The 14021-nt window shown below is 37.3% G+C and overlaps 1 protein-coding gene across 4 annotated transcripts in view; it reads right to left on the reverse strand.

The window, feature by feature from the left end:
* The window catches only part of NUMA1 (nuclear mitotic apparatus protein 1), a 271890-nt gene that overhangs the window by 220436 nt on the left and 37433 nt on the right, over positions 1-14021 (reverse strand). For all 4 annotated transcript variants that reach the window (XM_033949032.1, XM_033949036.1, XM_033949035.1 and 1 more), the window contains exon 3: positions 9494-9579. In XM_033949032.1, the coding sequence (XP_033804923.1) occupies positions 9494-9579 (86 nt within the window). The remainder of the gene's footprint in view (positions 1-9493; positions 9580-14021) is intronic.

Raw genomic sequence — 14021 nt, forward strand, 5'->3', positions numbered from 1 at the left:
AACACACAAGGGGAAAAATAACAAAGGGAGGGGGAACTGAAGGTCAAAACCTTTCTTGAATCTAAGTTGTCCTTAAAAGGACAGTTTAAATTACAAAAGCATCGAGAAAGAGAAATGTCTAACTTCACCTTAAAATTGGCAAGAGTTGATTTTTCACGTAAGTAATTTGGGATACTGTTCCAAAGAGAGGGGGCGCTAACAGAGAAAATTGTAGTCCTCATTGTGCTTATATGTTTCAATGAGGGGATGGTAAGAAGGTTGTGAGCTGTAGATCTTAAAGTCCTAGTTTGATTATATGGGATAAGTAAGTTATTAATCAATTCTGGCTAGTTATTTACTCTGGTCTTAAAAGTTAGTAGAAGAATCTTATAGGTGATCCTATATTCTATTGGTAACCAATAAGCTTTATGTAAAAGAGGGGTAATATGGTCATATTTTTTGTATTAAATATAATTTTTACTGCAGTGTTTTGTACTATATAATGTTCAGAGGACAGGTCTGGGATACAACAAAGCTTGGTCCAACCAACATGCCAGAGTAACCAAAATCACTGAAAAGCTATGGAAGCATTTTCAAAAAGTCGTTTATCTTATCTCTCTCTAGCAGTCAATGGTCTTTCTCCCCTCCCACACTTGTCTGCAATAAACAATATAAGTTTCTTTCTCTCACAGAAGGCGATAACCGATTTGAAAATCGCAGCAAATACATACATTAACTAAGTAGAAGAGCTTAAAATTATTTCTAACAAACTTAATTTGGAGTCAACTTCTGCGAAAGAACTGCGTATATTTAGGGACCTCCGGAATCAGGAAGAGGATATACAAAAACACATAGATCCCTTGTACATATTAACATCCATTGGAAGCAACAGCTTGAAAATAACCTGAGAAGGAATCATTTGAGATACTTGTATTTGTCCACAAGAGACTTTTTCAAGAGATCTTAAAACTACCAGAGGACGATGTTACTCCTCTGGTAGAAAAATTGTATTATCCTCCCTATAAGAAAAACAGTTGGAGACTCAAAGAGGTAAAGGTGAGGTTTTAGCCCTATCATCAGTGTCATCTGATAGTCTCAATGCATCTGAAATGTTGGAAACATCTTTAGATACCGTGAATGAATGGGCTGCTCTGCTCGTTTCATTTGCTTTCGAGTCTAATAATAATATTCTAAATTTGTATTTCAAACATCGTACGGATATATTTCTAGGGAAAGAGTGCTGCTATCCAGATGTGGGCAAAGAAATCCAGGAATGTCAATGGTGGTTCTTGGCTTTGCATTCAAGAGTAGTAAATAATGGTGGTACTTTCTTTTTAAGATTTCCTGTAAAATAACAGGCAGATGGAGGTTGCAAATCAGAGAGTGTCGTTACTAGAAAACAAAGTGGAGCAGTTGGAAATTAACGCGATTCAATGTAAAACTGACAGTCAAGATATCAAAGAAATGAAAAAACAACTTGAGGATTATGAGAATCATGGAAGGAGAAAGAATGTGAAAATTATTGGTCTAGCTGAGAATTTGGAAGGGGGAAATCCTATTCAATTTTTGGAAAACCTTTTGCCAAAGTTACTGCAGTTAAATTCAAAACATCCCCTAGAAATAGAACGAGCACACAGGATTCCATCTAAATGGTCAGCTAACCAAGTGAAGTCAAGGCCTTTAATCTTCAAGCTCTTATGATTCCAGCAGGCCTTGGAGATTTTGAATTTGGCTAAAGCTGACAGAAACTTAAATTATAAAGGATCAAAGTTTCTGTTCTTGCCGGATTTTGCAAAAAAAACTGCGAACATACGAAAACAATTTCTCCAGTTAAGACCTCAAATGAAAGAAAAGGGACTCGCATATGGCTTGTACTATCCTGCAAAAATGAGGGTGACAAGTGGAGACAAGTGGAAACAAGTGCTTATATTTTGAAGATCCAGAAAAATTAAAGGACTTCTTGACAAACTCTGAGCCAATGTCTGTTTAAATGGTTTTAAGTTAATAACCTAGACTTTACAATATATTTGAGGATTTTGGACAAGTTAACTTAAAGAAGAGGAGAGACTATAAAGGGGGAAAAAAAGTTTAACATCTATAATAAGATGGAAAAAGAGAATGGATGAATTCTGTTATATTTAACTATCTAAAGATTTTTTAAAAAGGGGAAAATTAAAAAATAAAAATAAGAAAGAGAGACCTATTTAGCAGTATCTCTAGTTCGCTCCTTAATGAAAAGATATTCATGTTCTGAAACTATCAACTTTAGTAAGAAGAGATTATTTTAAATGCATCAGACATGCTTAATGATAAAAGCAAAGGAAGAATCTATACGAGGAAATTGAATTCAGCAATTTTAGTAATCAAATCTTCAAAAAGCTCATAAGCACATAAGCAATGCCTCTGCCGGGTCAGACCTGAGGTCCATCGTGCCCAGCAGTCCGCTCACGCGGCGGCCCAACAGGTCCAGAACCTGCGTAATAATCCTCTATCTATACCCCTCTATCCCCTTTTCCAACAGGAAATTGTCCAATCCTTTCTTAAACCCCAGTACCGTACTCTGCCCTATTACATCCTCTGGAAGCGCATTCCAGGTGTCCACCACCCGCTGAGTAAAGAAAAACTTCCTAGCATTTGTTTTGAATCTATCCCCTTCTAATTTTTCCGAATGCCCTCTTGTTCTTTTATGTTTTGAAAGTTTGAAGAATCTGTCTCTCTCCACTTTCTCTATGCCCTTCATGATCTTGTAGGTCTCTATCATGTCTCCTCTGAGTCTCCGCTTTTCCAGGGAGAAGAGCTCCAGCTTCTCCAATCTTTCAGTGTATGAAAGGTTTTCCATGCCCTTAATTATTCGTGTCGCTCTCCTCTGGAACCTTTCAAGTATTGCCATATCCTTCTTAAGGTGCGGTGACCAATACTGAACACAGTACTCCAGGTGTGGGCGCACCATTGCCCGATACAACGGCAGGATGACTTCTTTTGTTCTGGTCGTAATACCATTTTTAATAATACCTAACATTCTGTTCGCCTTCTTCGCGGCTGCTGCGCATTGCGCCGTTGACTTCATTGTTGTATCCACCAGTACACCCAAATCTCTTTCAAGGTTACTTCCCTCTAATACTAATCCCCCCATTTGGTAGCTGAACATCGGGTTCTTTCTCCCTATATGCATGACCTTGCATTTCTCTACATTGAATTTCATCTGCCATTTATTCGCCCACTCCTCCAGTTTGCTTAGGTCCCTTTGTAGGTCCTCACACTCTTCCGTAGTTCTGACCCTTCTACAGAGTTTAGTGTCATCCGCATTATGATATACATTTGATATACATTATGATATACATTTCATATCCATAAGAGATAATAAGCACTAATAAATAACCCAATACATTAATTTTACAAGAATTCAGAGAATCATTTAAAAATAAATCCACCCTCCCTCCCTCCCCCTGGATGTGCACATAATATATCAATAAAAATCAAATCTACAATAGATCAACAAAAGACGTCAATGAACCCCATATTAGCTTGAAAATTTGTATATTCCCTAACGATTCTGCAATCATTTTTTCATATCTGTATATCAAGCATAAATTTGTCCACCAGAATGTAAAGTTAAGAAGGTCCCAATTTTTCCAGTTACGCATGATCAACTGTACAGCAGTACCTGTCATAATTAGGAATAGTCGACCTTTATATTTATCTAAAAAAATTTATAATAGTTTTGGGATAGGGTAGAGGGAGGAATATAGATTGATTTGTTTCTTGAAAGAATATTAAGTGATGTCTTAAATATAAGATGTATTTAATTTGTATTGCACTTATTGAAAAATTGAAAATGAATAAAGAATTACAAAAAAAAAAAGAATTCAGCAATTTTAACTGAGCAATATTTGTTGTTTTCTGAATATATTATTGATTGAAAAGATGGATTAATGTGTGTTGAAGTCAATGGAATAGTCAAAAGGAAAAAAGGAGTCAATATTTCTGTATTTTGGGATGGTCATGGTAAAACTTAAAAGGATATACAAGAAAGTTAGGAAAAAATGAATTATTAATAGAAGTTGAATTCTGTTGTATGAAGTTGTTCTATTTGAGATGATTAACTAAATTTCCACTTATAGGATATTAGAGAAGAAAAAAAATAAAACTAAAAAAAAATTCATAAGCTATATTTGGGAAATATAAATTGTTTAATAGGAAAGATGATTCTTATATTTGATTTCAAAGGTTTTATAAATTCTGACTTGATTTATATTGAGTAAGATTTTATTATATGGTATAAGTAAAAGGATCTAATGTCAATGTTGATAGGCATGTAAAACAAGAAATAGTTTTTATGATGAAAGTTTAAGGGTTGATTGTGACTATTGTCTTGATAACAAGGATCATATATATATATAATTTCTTCTTTTATAAAAGGTAGTAAAATATTTATAGTAATGATAAGATACGATTTGGTAAACTTGTTTTAATTGGAAATTTTTTAAATGGGTTTTATGAAAAACTTCTTTAATATAAATAATTAGGATTACATTATTGCAAGGAAAATTATTGTGGGATTACTTGATTCATAATGCATTAATGAATAAATCTATTATTTTTAAATATTGTAAGAGGAAAGATGTGATGGAATGTTGCCTGGGGGGTATTCTGATTACTAATCCTATGTGTGTTCCAAGGCAATCAATTTATGTGGCGGGTGGGGGAGGGAAAAGGGAGGATTTTTTTTTCAAAATCTGGGATGGGAGGATAGGGAATGAAGGGATTGAAGAAGATCAATTTAATTTTTCATTGGTTATTATCTGTGTAATGGTGTCTAATCATATTAAATTAAATAAATTTAAATATTATTGTTGGATTATACATTTGGAAGAAGATGGAGATTAAGGTATTTTCATTGAATGTCAATGGCCTTAACCATCAAATAAAAAGGAAAAAAATTTTAGCTTTCCTAAAACAGCAAAATGCTGATTTGTATTTTATTCAGGAGACGCACCTATCAATGATGGAATCAAGAAAACTGGAAGGGGGTTGGGTTCACCAAAATGTTTTTGCCCCTGCAGTTGGAAAGAAAGCTGAGGTTGCCATATTAATAAATAAAAAATGTACAGCTAATTGATTCGGATCTTTTGGGTAGGTGGGTACATGTAAAAATGAGCATGGGAAATACTACCCTGGAACTGTTCAATGTGTATGCCCCAAATACGAATCAAATGGAATTTTTTAAGAATCTACAACAACTATTACTCCCACTGGCTACTTCTAATTTAATAGTGGCTGGAGATTTCAATGCAGTAATGGATCCATTAATGGATAAAAAAACCAAGTAAAATTATGAAGTCACTAGGGTTAGATAATTTGGCACAATCTTGTAATTTAATAGATATATGGCATATACTTCATTTTAATGATCGGGAATTTTCCTTTTGTTCACAGGTCCATAATTCTTTTTCAAGAATAGATTATATTTTTGTCTCGAATCAAATAGTTCAGCGAGTGACAAAAGCCACCATAGATCCTACTATTTTATCTGATCATGGTGGTGTATGGATTGAATTTCAGTTTGATGAGCAAGATTACTGTAAGTCTATTTGGAGATTTGATAATACTTTGATTGCGGATTCAAATTTCCTTGGAGAATTTAAATTAAAAATGATTGAATTCTTTCAACTTAATGCTTCAGAAGATATTAACATAGAAACGTTATGGGATGCATTTAAGGCTACCATGAGATGTAATTTCATATTCGGCATATATTAGAAAACAACTCAAAAAACAATTTTATAATTTGGAAAAAGAGATTAAACATTTGGAAAATAAATTAGTTGACAAATGGGAGCAAAATACCCTTCAGGCTTTATTAAAAGCAAAAGGCAAATATAATGAGATATCTTCTAAATTTGTAAGGGAAGATTTGTTTTCCGAACAAACTCAGTATTATGAAAACTCAAATAAGGCGGGAAGATTATTGGCAAATTATCTTAAAGAAAAAAAAAGAACAAAAATTATTGCAATAAAGGATGAAAATGGAGGGACACATACTAAAATTGAAAATATTTTAAGTCAATTTTTAAATTTTTATAAAGACCTATATTCTTCTGAGCCTTATGGAGATAGGGAAAAAGATGCTTTAAAATTTTTGAAGTCTCTTAGAGTTGGATCCACTCCAGGTGGTGATGGTTTTATAGTAGAGTTTTATAAATCATTTCAAAGTATCCTATTGCCTTATTTATTAAATTTATATCAGTTTCAACTGACTAGAGGTTGTATTACAGGTACTATGGCAGAATCATTAACAATCGTTTTGCCAAAGCCAACAAAGATCCCACTTTGGTTTCAAACTACAGGCCTATCTCATTAATCAATGTTGATGGAAAACTTTTAGCTAAGATATTGGCTTTACGATTGGCTAAGGCTCTCCCTTTTACTATTGATATGCACCAAACAGGATTTGTTCCTAAGAGACATTCTTCTAACAATACTAGATTGGCTTTTCATATGTTAAATTTGACAAAAGCCATGAATGATCCGGCTTTCTCTGTCTCTTTGGAAGCGGAGAAAGCCTTTGATAGAGTTGAATGGACTTACATGTATCAGGCATTAGATTGGTTTGGTATAGGTTCAGGATTTATACAAATGATTCAGACGTTGTATAGCTCTCCTGCTGCAAGATTACACATTAATAATAATTTATCAAAGTGCTTTTAATTTGCAGAGGGGGGTTAGACAAGCCTGTCCCTTATCTCCTTTGCTTTTTGATATTGTATTAGAACCCTTGTTATTAGCCATTCAACAAGCAAAGGGGATACAAGGTATTCCTCGTACAGATTGGGAATATAAAATCTTAGCATATGCAGATGATATACTGCTTTATTTGAGGAATCCAGAAATTACCATGCCATGCTTGCTTGAGTTAATAGAGAAATTTGGAAAATTTTCAAGGTATAAGATAAATTGGAGCAAGTCAGAAATTCTTCCACTTAATGTACATTGTACGAAAGGCTTATTTGATTCATTTTCATTTATATGGAAAGAAGATGGATTAAAATATTTAGGTATTAGAATTAAAAATACGCTGGAAGATACAATGAAAGAGAATGAAAGATTTTTGTTAAAAAAAATAACAGAAATGTGTGAGCAATGGAATCCTTTACATCTTTCTTGGTGGGGGACAGTCCAAACTATTAAAATGATGATATTGCCTATGGTTTGTTATCAAATGAGTATGATACCAGTTTTTTTTTCAAGGGTCTTTTTATAAAAAGTTAAATGGTATTCTTACAAAATTTGTTTGGCTGGGTAAAATGCCTAGAATTGCCCTAGTATCTTTACAAAAATCAATTGCGGAGGGTGGGGTAAATTTTCCAAACTTTTATAGGTATCATCAAGCCTATATTTTACGCCAGGGTATGTATTGGGTCCTCCCAGAGCTAATGGAAAATACCCCAGATTGGTTGTATTTGGAATGGCGACTCATGTTTCCTATAAACCTATCTTATGTTCTTGGTGTTAAAATGCCTAGGAAATATAAAGAGAACAGAATATTGATGGATACATGGAAAATTTTGCGTTATGTCAGCAATTTAAGTCCAAACCCAATACACAAATCAACAAATCAATCTTTATGGCTTAACTCCAAGATTCAAGTTGGCGGTTTTAAAATCCTATGGAAGCATTGAATTATTGCAGGTATACGGACTTTAGGTGATGTTATTTTAAATGGTAAACTGCTTGATTTTTCACAGCTGCAACATAAATATAGTCTAAACAAATCACAAAACTTTAAATGGTTGCAGCTGAAGCAAGCTATTGAGGGGTTCCCTAAATGGAAAAATCTTAACAATCAGTATAATCTGGAATTCTTATGCTTTCAGGTGGATTTCTTGGGACACCAGGCCGCACAGTGGTATAAATTGATATCTGAATTTATGAATAAAAAACCAAAGACTGGTCTTAGAGACATTTGGAGCACTGAGATTAAGCATCAAATTTCTGCATCTCAATGGCCATGAATTTGGTCTTGGAGAATAAGATGTACAGTGTCTGCATCTATGAGACAAACTTGGTTCTTTTTGTTACATAGAGCATTTTGGACCCCAGTTAGATTACAAAAGTTGGATAGCTCTAAGTCTAATAGATGCTGGCATTGTAATCTGGAAGCAGGGACTCTAGATCATTTATTATACTTTTGTCCCTGTATCATGGCCTTTTGGAAATCAATTTGCTCTCAAATTAATTGTTTATTAGAAAACCATGTAGCCCTATCATATGATACAATCCTATTTGGGACATCAATGAGAATAAAAAGTCAAATTTCATCAAATAATAATAAACTTTTATTAATAATGACAGGAGTCGCCATTCAACATATCACCAGAAATTGGAAAAATGACACAAGGCTTAATTACACCTTCTGGTGGAATTCACTGTGCCACATATACAAAATGGAAAGAATAATTGCCATACAAAAAGGGAATTATAATAATTTTAAAAAGATTTGGGGGCCATTGACAACTTATTGTAATAATTAGATGCCTTTTTACATTGAAAGTATAACTATAATTATGGGAGGGGGTGGTATATAGTTATAATATAGGTTGAATCAATATCTATGAATATAGCACATGTATGTTATTTTTTTGATTGCAATATTTGTGAAAAGGTGGGTGGGGAGGGAGATAATTTATGTATTTAAGATGACAATAGAAAGAATTTCAAGTGATGTGTATGATTCAATCGATGTAATATTGTGTACTTGATGGAAGATGAAAAATGAATAAAGTATTTGAAAAAAAAAAAAAAAAGATTTCCTATAAAACGTTTCAATAAGATTCAAGGTGTACAATATTTTTTTTGACCCTAGTCAATTATCCGCATTTCTGCATAACTTTCCATTATAGATTGGTTAGCCTTCATAGATTGATTTTGGAGTTATACGATAAGGAAATCTGGATTAGGAATATATGCTTAACTGGCTGCCTTTTACTTTATTGTTAATTTCAATTTGTAGTTCACCTTCTTGTTTTCTGTTGGAGTAGCCTATCCTCTATATTGTGGACATAGTTATATAATTTAAGTTTCCTGATATTCACTGTATTTTGGATTGCTATATATTTGTTTAATTGCTCTGTATAAAGTATTTTCTTGTATATCTTTTTGAAAGTTTCAATTAAAAAATGTATCTGTACAATTTGGGGGGAGGAAGAATCACAGTATGTCATGTGATAGAAGATATGTATGTTTATTTTTATATTCAATACAAAATTAAATTTAAAAAAATGTATCCAGATTACTTAGTGCATATAAAACTGATGCAATTGACAAAAGTGCATGGATACTAATTTTGCTACTCTCCAAATTCACCCTAGACCAGGTGAATTTTATGCACAAATACGGGAGATAGATTACCAAATATATTTTTTCCCCGAGAACCAGGAATCTGTAGTCTTAAAATCTTCCTTCCCAAAATCAGAATTCTTCATACTAAAATAATTGTGCTAGCTTGGATACTCACATTTTGCTGATGATTTTGACAAAAATGCTGCAATCTTGCAACTGTAACATATGATCAATCGGCTCATCAACCTTAAGGCTGTTCACCTGCGAAAAGATGGAAGCAAGTCAGCAGAAGGGCTAAAAAAATGTATTCAACAAAGTGTGACTATTCAGCTACTAGCTATCATTGACCTCTTCCAACCCATCCAGATGCATTGCGTTAAAAGCAGAATTATAGGAGCATAGTGTGGGCATCTCGCCTGCCGATCTTCAATTTGGGGTTTGTTTGTTTTTTAATTATTTTAATTTGCCCAGGGGAGACACTGTTCAGAAAGTTAGGCAACAACAGCTCAGACTTGTCAGCAAATTTTGGCCGCAAAAATGATCTTGTTGTACTACATTTGCATGGCAGTATCAGAGACTGCTAGAAAACTTGGAAAGACCTCAGTAAGCTGTTTTGATAATTGATGCTAAAATACATGCACACTAAACCGGCTGGAACCGGTTTTGAAAATCTGCCCCTAGGTTCTTACCTAAATAATCTTCTTTCTAGTATGAGAAATTAGGTTCTTACCTAACTAATTTTCTTTTAGACTCTCCATCATGGGTGGGACCCCCCTAGAGCAGGGTTCCCTAATGTCCCTCCTTGAGGACCGAATCCAGTCGGGTTTTCAGGATTTCCTCAATGAATATGCATTGAAAGCAGTGCATGCACATAGATCTCATGCATATTCATTGGGGAAATCCTGAAAACCTGATTGGATTTGGACCTCAAGGAGGGACTTTGGGGACCCCTGCCCTAGAGGGACGCTACCAGAACACGCTCACAGAACACCGTGTCCTGATTTAGGTCTGTACCCAAGATAGTCCTGTGGCATCAAGTGCACTGCTTGAAGCTGTTAGGAGTCTTGGACATCAAATGGAAAAACTGCCAACATGAAGGTCAAAGGACTCTATTGTCCTGGGAGGTTGAGCACATGGAATACAGAAAAAACATCAACGCTCCAGGTCTGAAAATAGGCTGAAGAGATCCCGAAGGCCCAAAAAACAAACAAGAAAAGTCAGGAAAAAATTCAAAATTTTTAATCCAAATCAAGGAGAAAGAAAAGAAATTTTAAAACATGACTAAAACTAAGAAAAATGAAACGGGAAGGCACAAAAAAATACAATAGTTTGATGTGCTCAGAGAGACTCTAAATCACAGCATCTCAGTTCTGTGTAAAATTGAAAACTGATGAGCCCGTGAGCCGACGTCAGGCGGAAGACACTAGCACACACATGGTATGTGTGATCTTAAAGTTTAAGTGACAGTACACTTTTCAATTGTCTGTGCCGGGTTCCGTAGATGTCGTCCACATGTGAGAATATAATGCCTACTTGTCTTCGCAGAATAAGAATATACTAGCAAGAAAGCACAATTACTTACCGTAACAGGTGTTATTCAGGGACAGAAGGCAGCTATTCTCACATGTGGGCGACGTCATCCGATGGAGCCCCGATGCGGACGCCTCACAAGCAGACTTGCTTGAAGAAACTAGAAGTTTCGAGTCGCCGCACCGCGCATGCGTGAGTGCCTTCCCGCCCAGTGCACCGGGCGCGTCTCCTCAGTTCGGATAGCTAACAGAGAAGCCAACCAGGGGAGGTGGGTGGGTTGTGAGAATAGCTGCCTGCTGTCCCTGGATAACACCTGTTACGGTAAGTAACTGTGCTTTATCCCAGGACAAGCAGGCAGGCTATTCTCACATGTGGGTGACCTCCAAGCTAACCAGAATGGGATGGTGGGAGTGTTTACAACTTAGGAGAATACATTTTGTAATATAGTTTGGCCAAACTGTCCATCCCGTCTGGAGAAAGTATCCAGACAATAGTGAGAAGTGAAGGTATGAACCGAGGACCAAGTAGCAGCTCTACAAATTTCCTCAATAGGTGTAGATCTGAGGAAAGCTACAGAAACTGCCATTGCCCTGACTTTATGGGCTGTGACTTTACTGTGAAGGGGTAATCCAGCCTGGGCATAGCAGAATGAGATAAAAGCCGCCATCCAGTTGGAGATGGTACGCTTAGAGATAGGACGTCCCAACTTGTTTGGATCGAAGGAGACAAAAAGTTGAGGAGCAGATCTGTGCTGTTTGGTGCGTTCTAAATAGAAGGCCACAGCACGTTTACAGTCCAGAGTATGAAGAACAGATTCTCCAGGGTGAGAATGAGGCTTTGGAAAAAACACTGGAAGAACAATGGATTGGTTGAGATGAAATTCTGAGACCACTTTAGGCAGGAACTTCGGATGAGTACAAATGGAACACAGTGAAAGGTGGGTCAATAACATTGCAGTTCGCTGACACGTCGAGCAGAAGTGAGAGCAATGAGAAACACCACTTTTCAAGTGAGATACTTCACTGAGATGGACTCGTATAGATGTAGACTTGAGGCCAGAATTACATAAGTGCAAGAGATAGTCCAAAACAGACAAGGAGGAATGCTAAGGCTCCTTATGATGAGAAAAACACCACGTAGAAAATCTAGTCCATTTTTGGTGATAGCATTGTCTAGTGGTAGGCTTCCTAGAAGCTTCCAAAACGGCTCTCACAGATTGAGAAAACTGAAGAGGGATTATGTTGAGAGGTACCAGGCTGTCAGGTGTAGAGACTGGAGGTTGGGATGAATCAGAGATCCTTGACTGTGTAAGCAGAGAAGGAAAAACTAGTAGAAGGTATGGCTCCCTGCTGCTGAGTTGAAGTAGAAGGGAGTACCAGGGTTGTCTCGGCCACCGAGGAGCGATTAGAATCATGGTGGCATGATCGTTCTTCAACTTGACCAGAGTCTTGAGAATGAGAGGAATGGAGGAAATGCGTAGAGGAAATGATTTGTCCATTCCAGAAGAAAAGCATCTGCCTCGAGGCGGTAAGGAGAGTATATCCTGGAGCAGAACTGAAGCAGTTTGTAGTTGTGGGGAGCCGCAAAGAGGTCTATCTGTGGCGTTCCCCACTGTGAAAAAATGTGATGAAGAGGCGAGGAATGGAGAGTACACTCGTGAGGTTGCAAGAGATGACTCAAGTTGTCCGCCAAGCAATTCTTCGCCCCTTGAATGTAGACAGCTTTGAGGAAGGTGTTGTGGCGGATTGCCCAGCCCCACACCTCCAGAGCTTCCCGACAAAGGGGGGCAGACCCAGTCCCTCCCTGTTTGTTGACATAATACATGGCGACTTGATTGTCCGTGCGAATGAGGACTACTGTGTCGTGAAGGAGATGTTGAAAAACGTGGAGAGCTTTGAGGATCGCTCTGAGTTCCAACTGATTGATACGACACTGACGATCTGTACTGGTCCAAAGGCCTTGAGTACGGAGACCATCGATAAGAGCGCCCCAAGCGTAGGTCAAAGAGTCTGTCGTGAGGACCTTCTGATGAGGAGGCATTTGAAAAAGCAAGCCTCTGGAAAGATTGGAAGAGAGCATCCACCAATGGAGAGACTTCTTCAAGGAAGAAGTGACTGAGATGTGTTGAGAAAGAGGGTTGCAAACTTGCGTCCACTGAGATGCCAGAGTCCATTGAGGAATTCTGAGGTGAAGTCTGGCAAAAGGAGTTACATGTACTGTAGAGGCCATGAGACCTAGAAGTACCATCATGTGTTTGGCTGAGATGGAAGAGCAGAAAGACACTGTTTGACAGAATTGAAGAAAAGCTTCCAGTCGTTGCTGTGGAAGGAATGCTCTGAGCTGGACAGTGTCCAAAACAGCTCTGATGAATTGCAGAGTCTGTGAGGGTTGAAGTTGAGATTTGGGAAAGTTGATCTAGAATCCCAAACTTTGTAGGAACCAGATAGTCCGTTGGGTCGCTACAATAACCCCTTGAGACGTGGAATCTTTGATGAGCCAGTCATCTAGGTAGGAAAATACCTGAAGACCATGATTCCGTAGAGCTGCTGCTACCACTACCACTGGTGAACACTTTGGGAGACGAGGCCAGGCCGAAGGGTAGAACTCTGTATTGGTAATGCAGATTCCCCACTCAAAATCTGAGGTATTGACGGGAGGCCGGATGGATGGGAATATGAGTGTAGGCCTCCTTGAGATCCAGAGAGCATAACCAGTCGTTCTGCTCTAGAAGGGGATAAAAAGATGCCAAGGACAACATTCAAAACTTTTCTTTGACTAAAAATTTGTTGACAGCCCTGAGATCCAGATTGGGTCGCAGATTGCCCGTCTTCTTCGGAACAAGAAAGTAACCAGAGTAAAACCCCCGGTTCTGCTGGTCCAGGGGAACAGGCTCGATGGCATGGAAATAAAGCAGAGCTTGAGCTTCCTGAAGAAGAAGGGCGGTCTGGGATGGATTGGAAGGATACTCTCTTGGAGGAAGCTCTGGTGGAACCTGAGTGAAATGAAGAGAGTATCCTTCCCTGATGGTAAGTACCCAGAGATCGGAGGTAATTATCGTCCATCGGTGGTAAAAAAGATGGAGATGACCTCCGACAGGGGGAAAAGGAGACAGAGACTGAACGATGGAGTTTATGCTCTGTTGTAAACAGTCAAAAAGGCTGAGAAGCCTTAGG

The sequence above is a fragment of the Geotrypetes seraphini genome, chromosome 6, assembly GCF_902459505.1.
Source record: "Geotrypetes seraphini chromosome 6, aGeoSer1.1, whole genome shotgun sequence".
NCBI classification, from domain to species: domain Eukaryota; kingdom Metazoa; phylum Chordata; class Amphibia; order Gymnophiona; family Dermophiidae; genus Geotrypetes; species Geotrypetes seraphini.